We start from the raw sequence: 25,891 nt of genomic DNA, 5'->3' as shown, positions 1-25,891 counted from the left end.
TTTTGTAAACAAAGCCGTTATTATTGCGGTTACTAATAAGGTAATCAAATATATTTGCATTTAGCGCTAAATTAATTTTTTGGTGAAAAATATACATTACATAAATACAGTCGAGAGTCCACCCTTTATTATGAGGACCTCAGGATAACATTCTCATATGAATGAATAAAACAGAACGATGGCATGGTAAAAAATTACAATTTATATACAGGGTGACCCAATTTAAACGGGCACCGCTCATAACTCGTCAGGGACAGCCACAATAGAAAAAATGGTAGAGACCAAAGTTGTAGGATATCGAAGGGGCAACCCGATGGTGAACATGGATTTGACCTTGAACGCGTTTTTCAAGGTCATTTGAAGGTCAACTTTGGATTTTTAAATAGGAACCCCATTCTTTTATTGCGGGAATGGAAAGAGCGGTAAATTTTACGATCAGAATGGTATGTTCGGTTGCGGCACTGTAGGTCATCGCAAGGTCATGCAGCCAGATTGAAACCCCGCCTACGTAATTCCTTTAGCAACGCCAAATTAAAAAAATTGGTAGAGATTAAAGTTGTAGGATATCGAGGGGACAACCCGATGGTGACCTTGGATTTGACCTTGAACGCGTTTTTCAAGGTCATTTGAAGGTCAACTTTGGATTTTTAAATAGGAACCCCATTCTTTTATTGCGGGAATGGAAAGAGCGGTAAATTTTACGTTCAGAATGGTATGTTCGGTTGCGGCACTGAAGGTCATCTCAATGTCCTGCAGCCAGAATGAAACCCCGCCTACGTAATTCCTCTAGCAACGCCAAATTAAAAAAATGTGGTAGAGACCAAAGTTGTTGTATAGGGGGGGGGGGGGGGAGAATTGTGACCTCGAATTTGAGCCAGTCCTACAAGGTCATTTCAAGGTCAAATTATTTTTTTTCAAACTTTACTTTTACTTTGTATCCGAGATGAAATCCCTTCTTAGATGGTCTCTGTCTAGCGGCCAAGACGCAAATGAGCCCTCGCTAGCGTCCAAACATAAGTCTCGCTATTCCCCGAATGATCCCTTCCGACGGTTAACTTGCGAATGACTCCTCTAGGTGGTCGCCACCTACCTACCCGAACTCCTGATGTGCGAAAAATAAAAATGGCTCCCGAAATAAGCCTTTTAAAATAAGTCCCGCGCTCAGTCTTGCCACCGCGACTCCGTCGAACCTTCCCCTACGACGCTTAACTCACGAATGATTTTCAAGCAGGCGCCCCGGCCCCGCGCCGTACCTGCCGCCCGAACTTTCGATTTGCAAAAATAAAAATAGCCTCCGAAAATTGTCGAAAGAGTCTCACACTCGGCCTTCCGCCAAAAATATTATTTTTTTAATTTGGCGTTGCTAGAGGAATTACGTAGGCGGGGTTTCATTCTGGCTGCATGACCTTGCAATGACCTTCAGTGCCGCAACCGAACATACCATTCTGAACGTAAAATTTACCGCTCTTTCCATTCCCGCAATAAAAGAATGGGGTTCCTATTTAAAAATCCAAAGTTGACCTTCAAATGACCTTGAAAAACGCGTTCAAGGTCAAATCCAAGGTCACCATCGGGTTGCCCCTTCGATATCCTACAACTTTGGTCTCTACCATTTTTTCTATTGTGGCTGTCCCTGACGAGTTATGAGCGGTGCCCGTTTAAATTGGGTCACCCTGTATATATATATATATATATATATATATATATATATATATATATATATATACTAGTGGGGCTCCGCCCCCCTGCTCGCTTCGCTCGCCAACCCCCTATTGTAGTTTCTGTGTGATTTTATCTTCAAAATTTTATTTTCATGAACTGATAATTATGTTCTGGATGGTTGAAAATGATCGATCTTATTGTATAAGAAAACCTGTTACTGGAAGTAAAAGTATTGTTTAACATTGAACTTCTACTATTAATGGCATTTAAAATAGTTTTAGCTAGTTTTTGAAGTTTTCTGACGCTTGAAATTCATCATTTGAATTTATATATATATATATTTTTTTTAAATTAATTTTAATTTTTTTTAATGTTCTTAATGTTTAAATCTTTGTGCCGCAAAAGGCATCTATAAAATGATAGACTTTTCGAGTTGCGCGCCATTGGGAGACGTGAGGTGATCCTGAAAATTAAATTATTTGGAAAACTGTCTCTTTATTCTGTCTCTCTAGTTCTGTCTGACTACTCATATTACCTGAAAATTCATCGAGGTCTTTGATCTCGCTTATCTTGTCCATTTTGTTGTTTATTCAATCAGTGAATCATCTATAATGATTATACTTTCTGATGGTTCTTTGAGTTCTTTGAACTCAATTATTCCCTAACTTATTTACACGTTATTAATAATTAACTTTAATCTTATAACTTAAATAAAATTAGAGATCTTCAATATCTGGTTCTCTTGGAACTGATACTTCTTACCTTAACCTAAACCTTAATTCTATTTAATATTATCCAATTTAAATCTATTTAATCATAATATGTTATAAATTTGTATTTAATTGGACTGTTAATGCGGCCTTATTTTACTACGCAATAGCGTTGTGAAAGTATGACGGTCTCAAGCCCGATAACGCAGAGAGCAGTCATGTTATTTGGTGGGGGGGTGGTGGGGGGGCGATGGGGGGGGCCGTGGGGGGGGGGGGTGTTGGGGTTTTTGAGATTTTCGAAAATAACAGAAAAATGAAAGAATTTTACGTGTTTTGGTGGGGGGCCAAGGTGGGGGGGGGGGGGTGGAGGGGGGTGGGGGGGAGTCTTGCCAAAATGACTATATAATATAGGAAGATATATATATATATATATATATACTTACTCTCTGTTGTTCACGACTTTGTAAAGTTGAATGTGGAGCAGGGATATTTGGATCCCTAAGGTAATTAAAGTAATTGCCTCTTTTATTGGCAATTTTTTATACACGCAAAGTCTTAAATTAAAAAAAAAATTATTTTTTTACAACTCATGTAAAGCACTAAATGATGAATAGTTTGTTTATTCTATCCTAACCTGTACACTATGAATGCAAGTTAACACAAACACGAGATACACTACAAGATTATTATACAAGTTCAGAATTATATATTCTTTATATTTGTATCTACAGCTGATCGTATAAAATACATTCCGTATGATTATTCATTTATGCTTTTTGAATAATATTAGTCAAAATATAATATAGAAAATTAACAGTGACATATATACTGAATATACATTGACTACATGCCTGCGTAAATGATACGTAGTTTACATATGTCCATATTAATCATAGTATAATGTCATAGATTGACATACATGTGATGATGATCATACATTTCAGTTACAGATCATCTCTGCTATAATTCTATATTCAAATATAAAATGCAGAATATTATGTATTAAATACAAAATTGGAAGCCCAAAATGACTTGTATTTCTCACGATATTTCATACAAAGTATGCATAGTGCTGTGCGAAAGCAATAATTTAATAAATCGACAATATTTGAATAACAGTTTCATATTTGGCGCGCGCGAATATATAACGCCTCCTGACAGACTCTTTGGAACTAAACGGACTTGTTGATCTTGAACTTGACCTCTGGCGCGATAGATATGAGCATGAAGGCCGACAATGCATGGCAGATGAAAGAGTTAGCTGTTACAAGAAAGTTCCAGTATTATTATTAATAATGGAGTGTGATCCGCGATTATTAGTTAAGAACAATGACTATATTCTAGTAGAATTTTGCAACGAGAGTGACATATTAGCTGTAGGATATAATTGCTGGTTGAGTAGTACAAAAATGAAAGCTAAGCGACGACTAGAAGAGCTTGTTAGAACAAAGGATTGTGTGTGCGTGCGTGTGTGTGTGTATATATAACGAGTAATTACAGCAATTTGTTTATTCAGATTGGACAACTATGAGGCAAAAGATGGAATCACTTATTAGCAAGAACGTTCAGAGTACCACTAAAAACAATCAGCATGAAGTCATAAAAAAATCACTCAGTGACGAGTTTGTTACTAATAAAAAGAAAGCTGCTAGAAAAAATAATGATTCTAAGGAAACAGTAATTGTTTTTTTAATCAAAATCAGATATATACATTTATAAATATCAAAATACTAATTTTCAATATTACTAATACTCTTTTAGGATAGCTCAAAACTTAAAAAGAAGTTAAAACAAGAACAATCTAAACAACGTAGTAGTTCTATTTTGGAAACGCTGCTTCAAAAATCTTCAAAACATGTTAAAAAAATTCCTAGTAATGTAATAATAGTATTTCAAATTATATTATTTTTGGTTTGACTGATTGATACAATTTTTACTTTAAGCTATTTAATTTGTTTTGACAGGATTCATCAGAGAATCATGAAAATATTGTACCTGAATCACATAAAAGTTCAAGCACTTTCAATGAAACGAAAGAGATTCATGAAAAGAAAGTTCGAGCATCTTTAGCGAATATTGATCAGAATGGTAGAATAGGTTGTACCAGCCTTAAGCATGATGCGTAAGTAATTTACTTTATTGCAAATATCATTATAACTATATTTTTACCTAAATCCAAAGTTGACCTTCAAATGACCTTGAAAAACGCGTTCAAGGTCAAATCCAAGGTCACCATCGGGTTGCCCCTTCGATATCCTACAACTTTGGTCTCTACCATTTTTTCGATTGTGGCTGTCCCTGACGAGTTATGAGCGGTGCCCGTTTAAATTGGGTCACCCTGTATATATATATATATATATATATATATATATATATATATATACTAGTGGGGCTCCGCCCCCCTGCTCGCTTCGCTCGCCAACCCCCTATTGTAGTTTCTGTGTGATTTTATCTTCAAAATTTTATTTTCATGAACTGATAATTATGTTCTGGATGGTTGAAAATGATCGATCTTATTGTATAAGAAAACCTGTTACTGGAAGTAAAAGTATTGTTTAACATTGAACTTCTACTATTAATGGCATTTAAAATAGTTTTAGCTAGTTTTTGAAGTTTTCTGATGCTTGAAATTCATCATTTGAATTTATATATATATATATTTTTTTTAAATTAATTTTAATTTTTTTTAATGTTCTTAATGTTTAAATCTTTGTGCCGCAAAAGGCATCTATAAAATGATAGACTTTTCGAGTTGCGCGCCATTGGGAGACGTGAGGTGATCCTGAAAATTAAATTATTTGGAAAACTGTCTCTTTATTCTGTCTCTCTAGTTCTGTCTGACTACTCATATTACCTGAAAATTCATCGAGGTCTTTGATCTCGCTTATCTTGTCCATTTTGTTGTTTATTCAATCAGTGAATCATCTATAATGATTATACTTTCTGATGGTTCTTTGAGTTCTTTGAACTCAATTATTCCCTAACTTATTTACACGTTATTAATAATTAACTTTAATCTTATAACTTAAATAAAATTAGAGATCTTCAATATCTGGTTCTCTTGGAACTGATACTTCTTACCTTAACCTAAACCTTAATTCTATTTAATATTATCCAATTTAAATCTATTTAATCATAATATGTTATAAATTTGTATTTAATTGGACTGTTAATGCGGCCTTATTTTACTACGCAATAGCGTTGTGAAAGTATGACGGTCTCAAGCCCGATAACGCAGAGAGCAGTCATGTTATTTGGTGGGGGGGTGGTGGGGGGGCGATGGGGGTGGCCGTGGGGGGGGGGGGGGGGTGTTGGGGTTTTTGAGATTTTCGAAAACAACAGAAAAATGAAAGAATTTTACGTGTTTTGGTGCGGGGCCAAGGTGGGGGGGGGTGGAGGGGGGGGGGGAGTCTTGCCAAAATGACTATATAATATAGGAAGATATATATATATATATATATATATATATATATATATATATATATATATATATATATATATATATATATATATATATATATATATATATATATATATATATATATATATATATATATATATATATATATATATATACTAGTGGGGCTCCGCCCCCCTGCTCGCTTCGCTCGCCAACCCCCTATTGTAGTTTCTGTGTGATTTTATCTTCAAAATTTTATTTTCATGAACTGATAATTATGTTCTGGATGGTTGAAAATGATCGATCTTATTGTATAAGAAAACCTGTTACTGGAAGTAAAAGTATTGTTTAACATTGAACTTCTACTATTAATGGCATTTAAAATAGTTTTAGCTAGTTTTTGAAGTTTTCTGACGCTTGAAATTCATCATTTGAATTTATATATATATTTTTTTTTAAATTAATTTTAATTTTTTTTAATGTTCTTAATGTTTAAATCTTTGTGCCGCAAAAGGCATCTATAAAATGATAGACTTTTCGAGTTGCGCGCCATTGGGAGACGTGAGGTGATCCTGAAAATTAAATTATTTGGAAAACTGTCTCTTTATTCTGTCTCTCTAGTTCTGTCTGACTACTCATATTACCTGAAAATTCATCGAGGTCTTTGATCTCGCTTATCTTGTCCATTTTGTTGTTTATTCAATCAGTGAATCATCTATAATGATTATACTTTCTGATGGTTCTTTGAGTTCTTTGAACTCAATTATTCCCTAACTTATTTACACGTTATTAATAATTAACTTTAATCTTATAACTTAAATAAAATTAGAGATCTTCAATATCTGGTTCTCTTGGAACTGATACTTCTTACCTTAACCTAAACCTTAATTCTATTTAATATTATCCAATTTAAATCTATCATAATATGTTATAAATTTGTATTTAATTGGACTGTTAATGCGGCCTTATTTTACTACGCAATAGCGTTGTGAAAGTATGACGGTCTCAAGCCCGATAACGCAGAGAGCAGTCATGTTATTTGGTGGGGGGGTGGTGGGGGGTGGTGGGGGGGCCAGGCGGGGGGGTGGTGGAGGGGCGATGGGGGGTTGGTGGGGGGGCGGTGGGGGGTGGTGGGGGGGTTTTTGAGATTTTCGAAAATAACAGAAAAATGAAAGAATTTTACGTGTTTTGGTGGGGGGGCCAAGGTGGGGGGGTGGTGGAGGGGTGGTGGGGGGGTGGTGGGGGGTAGTGGGGGGGTGGTGGGGGGGAGTCTTGCCAAAATGACTATATAATATAGGAAGATATATATATTACTTACTCTCTGTTGTTCACGACTTTGTAAAGTTGAATGTGGAGCAGGGATATTTGGATCCCTAAGGTAATTAAAGTAATTGCCTCTTTTATTGGCAATTTTTTATACACGCAAAGTCTTAAATTAAAAAAAAAATTATTTTTTTACAACTCATGTAAAGCACTAAATGATGAATAGTTTGTTTATTCTATCCTAACCTGTACACTATGAATGCAAGTTAACACAAACACGAGATACACTACAAGATTATTATACAAGTTCAGAATTATATATTCTTTATATTTGTATCTACAGCTGATCGTATAAAATACATTCCGTATGATTATTCATTTATGCTTTTTGAATAATATTAGTCAAAATATAATATAGAAAATTAACAGTGACATATATACTGAATATACATTGACTACATGCCTGCGTAAATGATACGTAGTTTACATATGTCCATATTAATCATAGTATAATGTCATAGATTGACATACATGTGATGATGATCATACATTTCAGTTACAGATCATCTCTGCTATAATTCTATATTCAAATATAAAATGCAGAATATTATGTATTAAATACAAAATTGGAAGCCCAAAATGACTTGTATTTCTCACGATATTTCATACAAAGTATGCATAGTGCTGTGCGAAAGCAATAATTTAATAAATCGACAATATTTGAATAACAGTTTCATATTTGGCGCGCGCGAATATATAACGCCTCCTGACAGACTCTTTGGAACTAAACGGACTTGTTGATCTTGAACTTGACCTCTGGCGCGATAGATATGAGCATGAAGGCCGACAATGCATGGCAGATGAAAGAGTTAGCTGTTACAAGAAAGTTCCAGTATTATTATTAATAATGGAGTGTGATCCGCGATTATTAGTTAAGAACAATGACTATATTCTAGTAGAATTTTGCAACGAGAGTGACATATTAGCTGTAGGATATAATTGCTGGTTGAGTAGTACAAAAATGAAAGCTAAGCGACGACTAGAAGAGCTTGTTAGAACAAAGGATTGTGTGTGCGTGCGTGTGTGTGTGTATATATAACGAGTAATTACAGCAATTTGTTTATTCAGATTGGACAACTATGAGGCAAAAGATGGAATCACTTATTAGCAAGAACGTTCAGAGTACCACTAAAAACAATCAGCATGAAGTCATAAAAAAATCACTCAGTGACGAGTTTGTTACTAATAAAAAGAAAGCTGCTAGAAAAAATAATGATTCTAAGGAAACAGTAATTGTTTTTTTAATCAAAATCAGATATATACATTTATAAATATCAAAATACTAATTTTCAATATTACTAATACTCTTTTAGGATAGCTCAAAACTTAAAAAGAAGTTAAAACAAGAACAATATAAACAACGTAGTAGTTCTATTTTGGAAACGCTGCTTCAAAAATCTTCAAAACATGTTAAAAAAATTCCTAGTAATGTAATAATAGTATTTCAAATTATATTATTTTTGGTTTGACTGATTGATACAATTTTTACTTTAAGCTATTTAATTTGTTTTGACAGGATTCATCAGAGAATCATGAAAATATTGTACCTGAATCACATAAAAGTTCAAGCACTTTCAATGAAACGAAAGAGATTCATGAAAAGAAAGTTCGAGCATCTTTAGCGAATATTGATCAGAATGGTAGAATAGGTTGTACCAGCCTTAAGCATGATGCGTAAGTAATTTACTTTATTGCAAATATCATTATAACTATATTTTTACCTAAATCCAAAGTTGACCTTCAAATGACCTTGAAAAACGCGTTCAAGGTCAAATCCAAGGTCACCATCGGGTTGCCCCTTCGATATCCTACAACTTTGGTCTCTACCATTTTTTCGATTGTGGCTGTCCCTGACGAGTTATGAGCGGTGCCCGTTTAAATTGGGTCACCCTGTATATATATATATATATATATATATATATATATATATATATATATATATATATATATATATATACTAGTGGGGCTCCGCCCCCCTGCTCGCTTCGCTCGCCAACCCCCTATTGTAGTTTCTGTGTGATTTTATCTTCAAAATTTTATTTTCATGAACTGATAATTATGTTCTGGATGGTTGAAAATGATCGATCTTATTGTATAAGAAAACCTGTTACTGGAAGTAAAAGTATTGTTTAACATTGAACTTCTACTATTAATGGCATTTAAAATAGTTTTAGCTAGTTTTTGAAGTTTTCTGACGCTTGAAATTCATCATTTGAATTTATATATATATATATTTTTTTTAAATTAATTTTAATTTTTTTTAATGTTCTTAATGTTTAAATCTTTGTGCCGCAAAAGGCATCTATAAAATGATAGACTTTTCGAGTTGCGCGCCATTGGGAGACGTGAGGTGATCCTGAAAATTAAATTATTTGGAAAACTGTCTCTTTATTCTGTCTCTCTAGTTCTGTCTGACTACTCATATTACCTGAAAATTCATCGAGGTCTTTGATCTCGCTTATCTTGTCCATTTTGTTGTTTATTCAATCAGTGAATCATCTATAATGATTATACTTTCTGATGGTTCTTTGAGTTCTTTGAACTCAATTATTCCCTAACTTATTTACACGTTATTAATAATTAACTTTAATCTTATAACTTAAATAAAATTAGAGATCTTCAATATCTGGTTCTCTTGGAACTGATACTTCTTACCTTAACCTAAACCTTAATTCTATTTAATATTATCCAATTTAAATCTATTTAATCATAATATGTTATAAATTTGTATTTAATTGGACTGTTAATGCGGCCTTATTTTACTACGCAATAGCGTTGTGAAAGTATGACGGTCTCAAGCCCGATAACGCAGAGAGCAGTCATGTTATTTGGTGGGGGGGTGGTGGGGGGGCGATGGGGGGGGCCGTGGGGGGGGGGGTGTTGGGGTTTTTGAGATTTTCGAAAATAACAGAAAAATGAAAGAATTTTACGTGTTTTGGTGGGGGGCCAAGGTGGGGGGGGGTGGAGGGGGGTGGGGGGAGTCTTGCCAAAATGACTATATAATATAGGAAGATATATATATATATATATATATATATATTACTTACTCTCTGTTGTTCACGACTTTGTAAAGTTGAATGTGGAGCAGGGATATTTGGATCCCTAAGGTAATTAAAGTAATTGCCTCTTTTATTGGCAATTTTTTATACACGCAAAGTCTTAAATTAAAAAAAAAATTATTTTTTTACAACTCATGTAAAGCACTAAATGATGAATAGTTTGTTTATTCTATCCTAACCTGTACACTATGAATGCAAGTTAACACAAACACGAGATACACTACAAGATTATTATACAAGTTCAGAATTATATATTCTTTATATTTGTATCTACAGCTGATCGTATAAAATACATTCCGTATGATTATTCATTTATGCTTTTTGAATAATATTAGTCAAAATATAATATAGAAAATTAACAGTGACATATATACTGAATATACATTGACTACATGCCTGCGTAAATGATACGTAGTTTACATATGTCCATATTAATCATAGTATAATGTCATAGATTGACATACATGTGATGATGATCATACATTTCAGTTACAGATCATCTCTGCTATAATTCTATATTCAAATATAAAATGCAGAATATTATGTATTAAATACAAAATTGGAAGCCCAAAATGACTTGTATTTCTCACGATATTTCATACAAAGTATGCATAGTGCTGTGCGAAAGCAATAATTTAATAAATCGACAATATTTGAATAACAGTTTCATATTTGGCGCGCGCGAATATATAACGCCTCCTGACAGACTCTTTGGAACTAAACGGACTTGTTGATCTTGAACTTGACCTCTGGCGCGATAGATATGAGCATGAAGGCCGACAATGCATGGCAGATGAAAGAGTTAGCTGTTACAAGAAAGTTCCAGTATTATTATTAATAATGGAGTGTGATCCGCGATTATTAGTTAAGAACAATGACTATATTCTAGTAGAATTTTGCAACGAGAGTGACATATTAGCTGTAGGATATAATTGCTGGTTGAGTAGTACAAAAATGAAAGCTAGGCGACGACTAGAAGAGCTTGTTAGAACAAAGGATTGTGTGTGCGTGCGTGTGTGTGTGTATATATAACGAGTAATTACAGCAATTTGTTTATTCAGATTGGACAACTATGAGGCAAAAGATGGAATCACTTATTAGCAAGAACGTTCAGAGTACCACTAAAAACAATCAGCATGAAGTCATAAAAAAATCACTCAGTGACGAGTTTGTTACTAATAAAAAGAAAGCTGCTAGAAAAAATAATGATTCTAAGGAAACAGTAATTGTTTTTTTAATCAAAATCAGATATATACATTTATAAATATCAAAATACTAATTTTCAATATTACTAATACTCTTTTAGGATAGCTCAAAACTTAAAAAGAAGTTAAAACAAGAACAATCTAAACAACGTAGTAGTTCTATTTTGGAAACGCTGCTTCAAAAATCTTCAAAACATGTTAAAAAAATTCCTAGTAATGTAATAATAGTATTTCAAATTATATTATTTTTGGTTTGACTGATTGATACAATTTTTACTTTAAGCTATTTAATTTGTTTTGACAGGATTCATCAGAGAATCATGAAAATATTGTACCTGAATCACATAAAAGTTCAAGCACTTTCAATGAAACGAAAGAGATTCATGAAAAGAAAGTTCGAGCATCTTTAGCGAATATTGATCAGAATGGTAGAATAGGTTGTACCAGCCTTAAGCATGATGCGTAAGTAATTTACTTTATTGCAAATATCATTATAACTATATTTTTACCTAAATCCAAAGTTGACCTTCAAATGACCTTGAAAAACGCGTTCAAGGTCAAATCCAAGGTCACCATCGGGTTGCCCCTTCGATATCCTACAACTTTGGTCTCTACCATTTTTTCGATTGTGGCTGTCCCTGACGAGTTATGAGCGGTGCCCGTTTAAATTGGGTCACCCTGTATATATATATATATATATATATATATATATATATATATATATATATACTAGTGGGGCTCCGCCCCCCTGCTCGCTTCGCTCGCCAACCCCCTATTGTAGTTTCTGTGTGATTTTATCTTCAAAATTTTATTTTCATGAACTGATAATTATGTTCTGGATGGTTGAAAATGATCGATCTTATTGTATAAGAAAACCTGTTACTGGAAGTAAAAGTATTGTTTAACATTGAACTTCTACTATTAATGGCATTTAAAATAGTTTTAGCTAGTTTTTGAAGTTTTCTGACGCTTGAAATTCATCATTTGAATTTATATATATATATATTTTTTTTAAATTAATTTTAATTTTTTTTAATGTTCTTAATGTTTAAATCTTTGTGCCGCAAAAGGCATCTATAAAATGATAGACTTTTCGAGTTGCGCGCCATTGGGAGACGTGAGGTGATCCTGAAAATTAAATTATTTGGAAAACTGTCTCTTTATTCTGTCTCTCTAGTTCTGTCTGACTACTCATATTACCTGAAAATTCATCGAGGTCTTTGATCTCGCTTATCTTGTCCATTTTGTTGTTTATTCAATCAGTGAATCATCTATAATGATTATACTTTCTGATGGTTCTTTGAGTTCTTTGAACTCAATTATTCCCTAACTTATTTACACGTTATTAATAATTAACTTTAATCTTATAACTTAAATAAAATTAGAGATCTTCAATATCTGGTTCTCTTGGAACTGATACTTCTTACCTTAACCTAAACCTTAATTCTATTTAATATTATCCAATTTAAATCTATTTAATCATAATATGTTATAAATTTGTATTTAATTGGACTGTTAATGCGGCCTTATTTTACTACGCAATAGCGTTGTGAAAGTATGACGGTCTCAAGCCCGATAACGCAGAGAGCAGTCATGTTATTTGGTGGGGGGGTGGTGGGGGGGCGATGGGGGGGCCGTGGGGGGGGGGGGTGTTGGGGTTTTTGAGATTTTCGAAAATAACAGAAAAATGAAAGAATTTTACGTGTTTTGGTGGGGGGCCAAGGTGGGGGGGGTGGAGGGGGGTGGGGGGGAGTCTTGCCAAAATGACTATATAATATAGGAAGATATATATATATATATATATATATATATATATATATATATATATATATATATATATATATATATATATATATATATATATATATATATATATATATATATATATATATATATTACTTACTCTCTGTTGTTCACGACTTTGTAAAGTTGAATGTGGAGCAGGGATATTTGGATCCCTAAGGTAATTAAAGTAATTGCCTCTTTTATTGGCAATTTTTTATACACGCAAAGTCTTAAATTAAAAAAAAAATTATTTTTTTACAACTCATGTAAAGCACTAAATGATGAATAGTTTGTTTATTCTATCCTAACCTGTACACTATGAATGCAAGTTAACACAAACACGAGATACACTACAAGATTATTATACAAGTTCAGAATTATATATTCTTTATATTTGTATCTACAGCTGATCGTATAAAATACATTCCGTATGATTATTCATTTATGCTTTTTGAATAATATTAGTCAAAATATAATATAGAAAATTAACAGTGACATATATACTGAATATACATTGACTACATGCCTGCGTAAATGATACGTAGTTTACATATGTCCATATTAATCATAGTATAATGTCATAGATTGACATACATGTGATGATGATCATACATTTCAGTTACAGATCATCTCTGCTATAATTCTATATTCAAATATAAAATGCAGAATATTATGTATTAAATACAAAATTGGAAGCCCAAAATGACTTGTATTTCTCACGATATTTCATACAAAGTATGCATAGTGCTGTGCGAAAGCAATAATTTAATAAATCGACAATATTTGAATAACAGTTTCATATTTGGCGCGCGCGAATATATAACGCCTCCTGACAGACTCTTTGGAACTAAACGGACTTGTTGATCTTGAACTTGACCTCTGGCGCGATAGATATGAGCATGAAGGCCGACAATGCATGGCAGATGAAAGAGTTAGCTGTTACAAGAAAGTTCCAGTATTATTATTAATAATGGAGTGTGATCCGCGATTATTAGTTAAGAACAATGACTATATTCTAGTAGAATTTTGCAACGAGAGTGACATATTAGCTGTAGGATATAATTGCTGGTTGAGTAGTACAAAAATGAAAGCTAAGCGACGACTAGAAGAGCTTGTTAGAACAAAGGATTGTGTGTGCGTGCGTGTGTGTGTGTATATATAACGAGTAATTACAGCAATTTGTTTATTCAGATTGGACAACTATGAGGCAAAAGATGGAATCACTTATTAGCAAGAACGTTCAGAGTACCACTAAAAACAATCAGCATGAAGTCATAAAAAAATCACTCAGTGACGAGTTTGTTACTAATAAAAAGAAAGCTGCTAGAAAAAATAATGATTCTAAGGAAACAGTAATTGTTTTTTTAATCAAAATCAGATATATACATTTATAAATATCAAAATACTAATTTTCAATATTACTAATACTCTTTTAGGATAGCTCAAAACTTAAAAAGAAGTTAAAACAAGAACAATCTAAACAACGTAGTAGTTCTATTTTGGAAACGCTGCTTCAAAAATCTTCAAAACATGTTAAAAAAATTCCTAGTAATGTAATAATAGTATTTCAAATTATATTATTTTTGGTTTGACTGATTGATACAATTTTTACTTTAAGCTATTTAATTTGTTTTGACAGGATTCATCAGAGAATCATGAAAATATTGTACCTGAATCACATAAAAGTTCAAGCACTTTCAATGAAACGAAAGAGATTCATGAAAAGAAAGTTCGAGCATCTTTAGCGAATATTGATCAGAATGGTACAATAGGTTGTACCAGCCTTAAGCATGATGCGTAAGTAATTTACTTTATTGCAAATATCATTATAACTATATTTTTACCTAATGCTGAATTCGAGTACAAAAATTTGACACCGGCTAATATTTTTCTTAATGCAGAATTCATCAGAGAAAACCTTGGACAAAAGTAAAAATAATACTCTATCATTCATCAAATCGAAAGAGACGAACAATGAAATGACTGCAGGAAGTTCAAAAGATAGTAATAATGCGATGGTTCCTACTAATTTAAAAAAACATGCAGTAAGCAAGGTAATATATTTATATTATTATTTTCTTTTAGTAATCAAAGTTACACAAATAATTTTACACAAGCTAATATTTTTGTAAATAGAATTTAAGTGGCAGTATTGCAAAGAAGAGTAAACCATTGAAAGTAGCAATCGATGCTTCCAAAGAAAAAGAGACACGGAAAGATGACAAATTTCCAAAGAATAACGATTACAAGAATATTAATTGATTGGAACTCTACCTTGAGCATAGATAACCCGGATTGTGCTATAGAATCTTTAATAGAAATAATACAACACTGTATTGATAAAGCTACTATTACAAACAAAGCAAACAAAAACAAAAAGAAAGATTCTGTACCACGCAAAAACTGGATAACAAGTGCGATATTAATCTCTTGCAAAACAAAAGAAAACTTGTATAATTTAATGAAGAGCAAACCAACGTGTCAAATTTTGAAACAGGACTATATTAATTATTCAAAAATATTAAATAAAGACATCAAAGATGCTAAGATACAATACGATCGCGAAACCATAGAGCGAAACAGTGATAATCCGAAGAAACTGTGGAAAACAATTAAAGCTAAGTTAGGTAAATCAACTGTACAAAAAAGGAACAAATTGAATATATATATGGCAATAACGTAAAGCTTGAAAATAAGGCGAAAATAGCAAACACTTTGAATGAGTATTTCTGTACAATAGGAGTAACATTAAGTAATCATATTGTCGTACCGGACGAAAATGAGGTAAAACTTCCAATCAGTAATAATCAATCAATGTTCATCAGACCTACGAATGCGATAGAGATACATGAAATAATATGCTCCATGAAAAAAAGCAGGTGGAGTGGATGATATAAGTGTAGCTACCCTTCAAACTATAGCAGATTACATTCTTTCACCATTATACAATTAATACATCTATAACTTATGCATTGAGAAATCAGTATCAATCCCTCAAGCCCTCAAGAGGGCTGAAGTTATATCTATTTATAAAGCTGGGGTTAAGACTCTGATGTCTAACTACCGGCCGATATCCTTCATTTCAAACATTGCGAAAATCCTTGAAAGAATAATTTTTATTAGGCTCTACAATTTTATGGAAATACATAATATAATATCAGACAAACAATTTCGTTTTGTTAGTAATAAAGGGACCACAGATTGTCTAAATTACATAACAAACTTAATTTACAACAATTTGGATAAAAGCAAACCTCTGATAACTGCTTTTTTAGACCTATCCAAGGCTTTTGATACGGTAAACCGCAAAATTCAGCTTAAAAAATTAGAACGGTATTGGTGTAAGAGGGACTGCTTTAGATTTGTTTATCAGCTATCTCGACAGTAGGAAACAAAGAGTAAAAATTCCAAATTGTATGAGTGAAGATAAAACCGTAACAACTGGAGTTTCTCAAGGAACTATACTATCCTGTCCTACGCTGATGACACCATCGTCATCTCGAGTGACGATACGTGGGCTAAGGTAGAGGAAAGGATGAATGAATATTTAAAAACCGTAGCGAAACGGCTAGCAGTAAATAAATTGTCTTTAAATGTAGAGAAAACGGTTGTCATGACATTTGGAAATTACTGTGATAGTGTGTCATTAACAGTTGATATAAGGCTAGATAGCAAATCATTAAAAAGAGTTGAATTCCATAAATATTTATGATTAATCTTCGATTTTAATATGAAATGGGATAAACACGTTGATTATATTATAAAAAAAAAAACAAATATTTGATCTTTATTTTTGCTAAAATTAAGAACATCATGGACACTAAAACACTACTTACTGTTTACTACGCTTTCTTTCATAGCATAATTAATTATGGAATAATTGCATGGGGGCGGAGCTTATGGTACTTGCATTATACTAATTCAAGGAGTACAAAATAAAATCATGAAAATTATTTGTAAAAGCAAATTTATAAAAGAAAAATACCCGCTAAACGTAAAACAATTATTCCTTTATCAATCAATCTTGTACCATCATAAAAATCTAAGACAAAAATATATTAACTCAACGAGCAAAACAAGAAACAAAGATATTCAAATTCCTAAAATATCTAAGACAATAGCTACGAAGAATAGTTACTATGTAGCAATTAAAATTTTTAACAATTTAACAAGTGATCTGAAAGAATTAAGTGGTAGTAAGCTACAAGTTAAAACAAAACTCAAAGAATACATCAAAGAAAATTAATGCAATATATTATGGAAAAACTCTTAAATTTTAAGTACTAGTATTTTACAATTAACCAACGCAATGTAAGAGATCTCAAATAGACATTTTATGTAAATAAGTACTTTTAAAAGTTATAGTATAAACTATATAGAAATGTATTATTAATAAGTATTTTGTTAAACATTAAAAAGTTTTATAATTGTTATTTGGGTATTCAAATTCAAAACTTTATTCAATTGCGTGTATTTTTTGTAATGAATATTAGTAGCTAGAAAAGACAAATAAATACAATCATGAGTAACAATTTTTACAACAACAGTATGAAAGGGCTGGAAAGGTGGGGAGCACAACGAGTATGCAAAGTACATACTTGTTTTGTTTTTCTACTTTTTTTTCTTGTTTAGTTTTAGGTTAGTTTTTAAGCTTTTCTTTATACCATTTCCTAGTACAGGTAATTTTATTTACCTCTTTATTTACCACTTACAATGCCTTCTAAAGGCATTGTAAGTGGTTTGATAAATAGATAAATAAATAAAAAATTGAAAATTCATGATTCTATTTACAAGGACTGAATTCTATTTATGAAATATATTACTTCGTGAGTTCATCTCAAATTGTCAATATAGTTTTTTCATGAACGATATGCAACCTGTGCATCTCTGCTTGATTTTTATATTGAGTATTTTTATTTGATGTTGAGTACTTGACGCCACCAATAGTTTTATAACCTAAAATCCATAAACTATATGTATACACTCATGTGTACTTACATCTCATCCGTACACGAGCTATTTTTTGTGTAGATACTTGTTTAATTGTTCAGAAACAAGTTACCGTGATAGTTTTTTACTTAACTGTCTTTGTTCGACTTTTCATATTTACTCCTGTGGCATGGGCGACAAAATTTGCACATAGGTCTAAATGTGAAAATCAAAACTATAATCCTTAAGATAAAGACTTTTGGCATGAAGCTTAATAATAATAGAGAGGGATTGCTTATTTATAAATAATTTACCTGCATAGAGTCTGCATAATACTACCGTAGAAAATTGTTCGCATTCTGAAATAATTTAGTTGAATACATTGTAGGTTAGTCGCATCCTCTATCCCTAAAAAATAAAAACAAAACACAAAGTAACGTATTCTTTATGAATATTCAACTGGATTCTTAATAAAAGTCAGAATTATACTTATCTAATACACTCAAACAAGTTTTATGATAAAAATCTAATCTATAAAGCAAAAAGCTGAAACAATCCAGTGAATAGCGATTATGCACTCGTGTTTACTCGCGCAACAGCTGTCTACTCATGACGAGCAATTCGCTGCATACTTTGTGCTGGATACTTATGGGAATGACTGCCGGGAAATTTAAATCGCGAGTTTCGAAGATGTCGAAAGCATCATTATAAACGCAGATTCGACCCCCATAGATTAAATAAAAATGTTATTGACTATTCTATTTATTATATATTATTCTAATTTAATTCTTTATATGATTTAGATGTGGCGTTAACTAAGAAAGAATCTGAGCAGCTAAAGTTTAATGTGAAGAAAACCAATGATATATTACAAAGTTTGCAATTGAAGTGTGTACTATGTGAAAAAAGTATCGAAAGACAAAGTGCTTCAACTATTAAATAAAATATAGCATCGAGCACATCTGTTATGCCATTAAAGCAAAATGAAGATCAGCATAATCGATCAAGCCGAAGTAGTACTTACTCACCCCCAGTATTTTTACCAAACGTAAGAATTTTAATTATTGTTTTTAGTTATTTATAAAAATTAAAAATTATTGTTATTAAAAAACAAATATTTTTATAGATTGAAAACTTATTTCAACATGACGACGAAAATACAGAAGACAACTCAAAATCTGGAGAGTCATTGGATGGCATTACAGAAAAATTGAAAGTTTTGAAAAAAGCAGATACGACAACGGAACCAAGTAATCATGATTTAGTTGGAACCCCAGGGACGCCAAAAAGACAAGATCGTGATTTGGCTAAAACAACAACAACGCCGAGACAGCAAGATCATTTAGTACCAAATGAGAACAATACAGCAGCTAACAATAATTCTGCTGACGAATTTTCAAATGATGAATCATCGGTGACACTGAAAGATAATACGGAAACTGAGCGACAAAAAAGTACACCTGCCATTGAAGTCAAAAAGGAGGTCGAAACCGATGAAGCATTTGTCAACACGCCAGATAAGGTAACATATTTTTAATTTATCTTGAAAACTAATTTTAAAATGTAATAAAAAAGTATAATAAAATATTAGAAAGTGCGATACAAAATTTAATTTCATATATTTTTTGAAAGGTTGATCTCGGTCACGGTGTCTATGTAAATGCATCTATACTGGAGAATAGTATTAGAAAAACCGACGTTCGCGAGACTATTCGTGACTTTGTTAGAACTCTATTTACTGATTTGGAATGCTCAAAGCATTCACTGAGTGGAAAAAAAGGTAAAGAGAAAGATTTAGCCAAACCCGAGTTAAGTAAATCAAAGCGAGCTGCAATCGTAGGTAAATAATATTAATATTATAATAACTAATATGACTATTTCCGAGGCACTTTTATTCATATAACTTAAGTATATTAATTTTTTCAGATTATGCTGCAAAAAACATTTCCTGGCAAAAGCAAAGATGACATAAAAGCGTTACTTGATTCAACGCTAAAAAACAAATGCAACAATGCTACAAAAAAGTATAAAAATTTTCCTAAGAAACAAGAAAATAAATAAAGACTTCGTAGCTATATTTTACCAAAGTTTTTTAAAGATAAGTGCGTTGAGTATTTAATTTATATAAAAAAATGCTGTACGAACAGTATTAATTTATTGTTTTAAAAAGTAAGAAGCGTTACTTGATTTAACGCTAAAAAACAAATGCAACAATGCTACAAAAAAGTATAAAAATTTTCCTAAGAAACAAGAAAAAAAATAAATACTTCGTAGCTATATTTTACCAATGTTTTTTAAAGATAAGTGCGTTGAGTATTTAATTTATATAAAAAAATGCTGTACGAACAGTATTAATTTATTGTTTTAAAAAGTAAGAAGTCTTTTACTTTTAGTTATACTATTATAGTTATAACCGATGAAAAATAATTCATTTCATTTTGTTTATAATTTAATTATAAGTATCAAACGTGTTCAAATAAACAATAATTTACACATATTTCTTACATCAATATTATGATTATTTATACTGTTAGAGCTCTCGATTGATAGGTCCACTGTGAGTAACGCTCAAATCAAATATAAAGTTGAGAGTAACTCTCGTGATAAGTCTGTAGTTGAGAGTAACTCTCGTGATAACTCTGAAGTTGAGAGTAACTCTCAAATAAAACGTATTAATAGAGTAACGCTCAACTGAACCCTCAAATTGACAGTTACTCTCAACTTGGAAATAACTCTCGAATGAGGGTACGAAATTATCGTCAAGTTGAGAGTCAATTTTGAGAGTTTTACTCTCAAATTTTGGAAGTATTTTTCGTAAGGGTATTGGTTTACAAATATATCATAAAATCATAAGCGAATACATAAAATTTTTTTGTACCAAGAATATCTGCAATTTATGCAATATGCTCTATAAAAACTATTTATTGAATATACTTATATTTGTATCAAAACGTAATAACAAAATATTATTATTGTAACATTCTTACACTACCTAAGATCTTGGACCTCTGTTATCATAATAATATATAACAACATAAAATCAACGTTCTATTTATGATCAGTCGTCATAATTACGACGTAGATCAGTAAATGTGAACTACTCTTCACAAAGATTTAAATTCATTTACACGCATAGGATTGAGAAATGTGGTGATCATTTAATTATACCTGACTCCCAAAAAAAATTTCAGTGCGGTTCCTTCATTTGGCTTCGAGTTCTAGCTGGTCAAAGTTGAGGTTTTAAGCAATTTTTGCGTTTTTTGCCCATTTTCAACGATTTGTAGCTCATAAGGGATGTATTTTTAACTAAAACTACCCGAATAATTTTTTTGTGAAATTTTCTGAATTTTTCAATAAAAATACTTTTAATGCCTTAAATATATGTTAAGGCTACCTTTTGCTTTTCATACCTTAAAATATAAAAATATGAATGTTAGATCCGGACTCTGACAACCTCAATACAGAAAAAAGATACCTTTTTATAGTAAAAAAGTAGCTGTAAAGTTTCAGAATGGGCCTGACCTTCTACTAGAAGTTATGTAGAAAAAAAACATGATATAATGGCTAATAAGTGGTTTTACATGCGAATTTGACACTTATAACCCAGTAAATTTCATGTCTACCGATACAAATACATGTTGTCATGTAACTACCTACATGTAAATGTACTAGGTGATAAATGTCAAATTTAAATGTATAACTACTTATTAGCTATTATATTATGTTTGTTTTTTACATAACTTCTAGTAGAAGGTCAGGTTCATTCTAAAACTTTACAGCGACTTTTTTACTATAAAAATGTATTTTTTACTGTATTGAGGTTGTCGAAGTCCGGATCTAACATTCAGATTTTCATATTTTAAGGTTTAAAATGCAAATAAGGTAGCCTTAACATATATTTAGGGCATTACAAGTATTTTTATGGAAAAATTTAGAAAATTTCACAACAAAGTATCTGGGTAGTTTTAGTTAAAAATGCATCCCTTATGAGCTACAAATCATTGAAAATGGGCAAAAATTGCTCAAAACGCTAATTTCGATCAGCTAGAACTCGAAGCCAAATGAAGGAATCATATATTTGTTAAGGCTATATTATATATATATATATACTAGTGGGGCTCCGCCCCCCTGCTCGCTTCGCTCGCCAACCCCCTATTGTAGTTTCTGTGTGATTTTATCTTCAAAATTTTATTTTCATGAACTGATAATTATGTTCTGGATGGTTGAAAATTATCGATCTTATTGTATAAGAAAACCTGTTACTGGAAGTAAAAGTATTGTTTAACATTGAACTTCTACTATTAATGGCATTTAAAATAGTTTTAGCTAGTTTTTGAAGTTTTCTGACGCTTGAAATTCATCATTTGAATTTATATATATATTTTTTTTTAAATTAATTTTAATTTTTTTTAATGTTCTTAATGTTTAAATCTTTGTGCCGCAAAAGGCATCTATAAAATGATAGACTTTTCGAGTTGCGCGCCATTGGGAGACGTGAGGTGATACTGAAAATTAAATTATTTGGAAAACTGTCTCTTTATTCTGTCTCTCTAGTTCTGTCTGACTACTCATATTACCTGAAAATTCATCGAGGTCTTTGATCTCGCTTATCTTGTCCATTTTGTTGTTTATTCAATCAGTGAATCATCTATAATGATTATACTTTCTGATGGTTCTTTGAGTTCTTTGAACTCAATTATTCCCTAACTTATTTACACGTTATTAATAATTAACTTTAATCTTATAACTTAAATAAAATTAGAGATCTTCAATATCTGGTTCTCTTGGAACTGATACTTCTTACCTTAACCTAAACCTTAATTCTATGTAATATTATCCAATTTAAATCTATCATAATATGTTATAAATTTGTATTTAATTGGACTGTTAATGCGGCCTTATTTTACTACGCAATAGCGTTGTGAAAGTATGACGGTCTCAAGCCCGATAACGCAGAGAGCAGTCATGTTATTTGGTGGGGGGGTGGTGGGGGGGTGGTGGGGGGCCAGGCGGGGGGGTGGTGGAGGGGCGATGGGGGGGTGGTGGGGGGCGGTGGGGGGGTGGTGGGGGGGTTTTTGAGATTTTCGAAAATAACAGAAAAATGAAAGAATTTTACGTGTTTTGGTGGGGGGGCCAAGGTGGGGGGGTGGTGGAGGGGTGGTGGGGGGGGGGGGGGGTGTGGGGGTGGTGGGGGGGTAGTGGGGGGGTGGTGGGGGGGAGTCTTGCCAAAATGACTATATAATATAGGAAGATATATATATATATATATATATATATATATATATATATATATATATATATATATATATATATATATATATATATATATATATATATATATATATATATATATATATATATATATATATATATATGTGTGTGTGTGTATGTGTGTGTGTGTGTGTTAAGGCTATATTATTTGCAGTTTAAACTTTGAAATGTGAAAAGCTGAATGTTAATATAAAAAAGTATCTTTTTACTATATTAAGGTGGTCGGAGTCTGGATCGAACATTCAGATTTTCACATTTTGAGGTTTAAAATGAAAATAAGGTAGCCTTAAAGTTATGTCTAGATACGTGTTAACGTAAATAAGAACACACAAGCGAAACTCAAATTTGAACTCTTATTTTATTGTAATCGTACACGACTGAGCTTATCAGCTGTCACGTTCAGACTGAACATAAACAACAACATTCGCGACGCCATTGTTCACGTTGCTAAGGGTCGTTATGCGCGATTCTTGGCGTTTGAATCGCACAACGTTCAGGCTCGGTCACAACATTGCCCTCTCCTTTTCAGATTGTCGTCCCGACAATAATAAGCATCCATCCTTGAAGCGGATTGATCCTCTTGTAATCTAATGACGACTTACAGGAACTGATACCAACATCCTCTATCTTGACTCATCCTAGGCATCAAGTTACCGAGCAATGCTTACAGATGCTATTCCAATCATCACTTAATAGGACTAAGACTGACCCGTCTCTTGAAAACAATCCTCTTCTTATTCCAATGATGACTTACAGGTTCCCATTAACGTCATCTACCTTGACCTATACTAGGCGTCAAGTTACCGAGCAGCGCTTACACATGCGGACTCCAATCACTTATAGGAATAAAATACAGATTCATCTAATTCTTTCACGAATCCAAACTTCAAGCGGTTGAATTCAATCGATCACATCGAATTCCTCCTTTGGACATGAGTGGGGAGTTGGCATGCCATGGAACCTCTCCTCAAGTCCCTACTCCGGTACGTGTCATTACAGGATCATTCTTATCCAACCTCCTCTATCGAACGGCAAAGATGTGAGCGACGACATCAGAAAGTCAGACATCTCACACAATAAACCTTTCGAACCGGATCTTACGAGTCTGAAACGGAACGAACCCAACAACTGCAGTATCACATTTTTAATTGACATTTCCGAAATGTTCAGAAAATAACCTAAATCTGATTCTGTAATCTTTCTAAGTTTATCTATACTTTTACTCCGTTTCAGAATAGTGTTATCAACAGCGGCATTCGTTAATAACACACACTGATTCCTAACTGTGTTCCTAGATAGTAATTTTAAACCTGACTTTAACCTATCCCTACATGTACTGTTTTAAACGTCAACAACAACGGCATTCGTCATTGACATTTCTAAATAACCTGGCGAATCTATATTTAGTTCTAAACATTGTAACTCGATATTATGTGTTTCATGAAAAATGTTAGAAGCAATGACATTTACTACTAGCTTTGTATTTATATGATTTTCTGTAATTTAATGTTTATGTTTGTATTTGTAACGCGAGAACGACTTAACTGTTCAAATCGGCATTGAAAATCCTTTTGCTTTTCAAGCAAGTCAACGCAGTTTTTCACGAGTAAAAGGTTAGAATGATGTTGCTTTGCCAACTTCTCATTCTATAGTTATTCGGCTTGTAGACCAGTTTTCTGTTCACTATCATCGATCGGCTGTTGGTGTTTAAATTTAATCTCCAGTTGCTTCGATTTTGCCTCTGCTTTCTCACTTAGTACTCTTTGAATAGCAATTTCAAGATACAGTTGTCAGAGATTCTTGTAATAAATTTATTTTCTTGATTGCTGAGTTTCAAAATCCTTTTCTTGATTTAGTTTGCAGATCGCCTCTTCTATTTCAATTTGTAAAAGAGTATCTCTTTTGTTGTAAATACTCCGTGAAACAAATTCCAGTCAAAAGTTTATCACAGAGTCCACTTCTTCCATGGTGTTTAAATTAAATATATAATGTGTGTGTGTGTGTGTGTGTGTGTGCGTGTGTGTGTGTGTGTGTATATATATATATATATATATATATATATATATATATATATATATATATATATATATATATACACTAGGGGGGTTCCCCCCTGCTTCCTCCTATCGCCAACTCCCAATTTCAATTTTCAATTTATAAATAACTGTAAAAATAATTAACAAGGATGCTTTATCTTTAATAAATCTATATCTTATATTTAATTCAATTGCAACAGCAGTATTTAGCCACCAGCGCTGGAGAGGGGAGCCAAGACTACATCGTACACGCCTGCTCCGAAAATCCGGCCCAGGCGCCTCAAAGTCTAATTTTTGTAGCTACGCAGGTGAGCAGCGAGCTTCGTGAACAGGCTCTCGGCAGTGTGTCTACGCCTACTCTCTCTCTCTCAATGAGTTCAAACGGCGAGAAGAGCGTGGAAGTGCCTTTTCAGTCATGCAGCAGCTGTACACAACCTATACAGCACAAAGACCCTAAAAGGTGTGAGTTTTGTGGTCTGTACTACCACGCCAGGTACCAGAACACAACCAA

The 25,891-nt window shown here is 32.6% G+C and overlaps 5 protein-coding genes across 18 annotated transcripts in view; 4 read left to right on the top strand and 1 right to left on the bottom strand.

Annotated features, from left to right (window-relative positions):
• The window catches only part of LOC100680356 (steroid receptor seven-up, isoforms B/C), a 210,580-nt gene that overhangs the window by 67,956 nt on the left and 116,733 nt on the right, over window positions 1–25,891 (bottom strand). The gene's annotated exons all lie outside the window — the stretch shown is intronic.
• LOC116416614 lies at window positions 3,312–4,558 on the top strand. The gene is made up of 3 exons (XM_031925576.1): window positions 3,312–4,049; window positions 4,134–4,250; window positions 4,337–4,558. The coding sequence occupies exons 1-3, from the start codon at window positions 3,900–3,902 to the stop codon at window positions 4,496–4,498; spliced, it is 429 nt and encodes a 142-aa protein (XP_031781436.1). The 5' UTR covers window positions 3,312–3,899; the 3' UTR covers window positions 4,499–4,558.
• LOC116416615 lies at window positions 10,639–11,885 on the top strand. The gene is made up of 3 exons (XM_031925577.1): window positions 10,639–11,376; window positions 11,461–11,577; window positions 11,664–11,885. Exons 1-3 carry the CDS (start codon window positions 11,227–11,229, stop codon window positions 11,823–11,825), a joined length of 429 nt encoding a protein of 142 aa, XP_031781437.1. The 5' UTR covers window positions 10,639–11,226; the 3' UTR covers window positions 11,826–11,885.
• On the top strand, window positions 13,759–15,391 carry LOC116416613. Its single transcript, XM_031925575.1, has 5 exons — window positions 13,759–14,496; window positions 14,581–14,697; window positions 14,784–14,941; window positions 15,046–15,198; window positions 15,281–15,391. The coding sequence occupies exons 1-4, from the start codon at window positions 14,347–14,349 to the stop codon at window positions 15,125–15,127; spliced, it is 507 nt and encodes a 168-aa protein (XP_031781435.1). The 5' UTR covers window positions 13,759–14,346; the 3' UTR covers window positions 15,128–15,198; window positions 15,281–15,391.
• On the top strand, window positions 16,565–20,128 carry LOC116416612. Its single transcript, XM_031925574.1, has 5 exons — window positions 16,565–16,667; window positions 18,877–19,121; window positions 19,200–19,595; window positions 19,706–19,913; window positions 20,000–20,128. Exons 2-5 carry the CDS (start codon window positions 19,041–19,043, stop codon window positions 20,038–20,040), a joined length of 726 nt encoding a protein of 241 aa, XP_031781434.1. The 5' UTR covers window positions 16,565–16,667; window positions 18,877–19,040; the 3' UTR covers window positions 20,041–20,128.

This window comes from Nasonia vitripennis (genome assembly GCF_009193385.2).
Source record: "Nasonia vitripennis strain AsymCx chromosome 3 unlocalized genomic scaffold, Nvit_psr_1.1 chr3_random0001, whole genome shotgun sequence".
NCBI lineage: Eukaryota > Metazoa > Arthropoda > Insecta > Hymenoptera > Pteromalidae > Nasonia > Nasonia vitripennis.
Note: the sequence above shows the minus strand (reverse complement) of the source record. Positions and strands in the feature narration are given on the sequence as shown.

Coding starts and splice junctions, on each gene's coding strand:
- LOC116416614 (XM_031925576.1), top strand. CDS start 3,900: ATGAGGCAAAAGATGGAATCACTTATTAGCAAGAACGTTCAGAGTACC. Junction 4,050..4,133: donor ATAATGATTCTAAGGAAACA/GTAATTGTTTTT, acceptor ATACTCTTTTAG/GATAGCTCAAAACTTAAAAA. Junction 4,251..4,336: donor TTAAAAAAATTCCTAGTAAT/GTAATAATAGTA, acceptor TTGTTTTGACAG/GATTCATCAGAGAATCATGA.
- LOC116416615 (XM_031925577.1), top strand. CDS start 11,227: ATGAGGCAAAAGATGGAATCACTTATTAGCAAGAACGTTCAGAGTACC. Junction 11,377..11,460: donor ATAATGATTCTAAGGAAACA/GTAATTGTTTTT, acceptor ATACTCTTTTAG/GATAGCTCAAAACTTAAAAA. Junction 11,578..11,663: donor TTAAAAAAATTCCTAGTAAT/GTAATAATAGTA, acceptor TTGTTTTGACAG/GATTCATCAGAGAATCATGA.
- LOC116416613 (XM_031925575.1), top strand. CDS start 14,347: ATGAGGCAAAAGATGGAATCACTTATTAGCAAGAACGTTCAGAGTACC. Junction 14,698..14,783: donor TTAAAAAAATTCCTAGTAAT/GTAATAATAGTA, acceptor TTGTTTTGACAG/GATTCATCAGAGAATCATGA. Junction 14,942..15,045: donor ACCAGCCTTAAGCATGATGC/GTAAGTAATTTA, acceptor TTCTTAATGCAG/AATTCATCAGAGAAAACCTT.
- LOC116416612 (XM_031925574.1), top strand. CDS start 19,041: ATGCCATTAAAGCAAAATGAAGATCAGCATAATCGATCAAGCCGAAGT. Junction 19,122..19,199: donor CCCCAGTATTTTTACCAAAC/GTAAGAATTTTA, acceptor ATATTTTTATAG/ATTGAAAACTTATTTCAACA. Junction 19,596..19,705: donor TTGTCAACACGCCAGATAAG/GTAACATATTTT, acceptor ATTTTTTGAAAG/GTTGATCTCGGTCACGGTGT.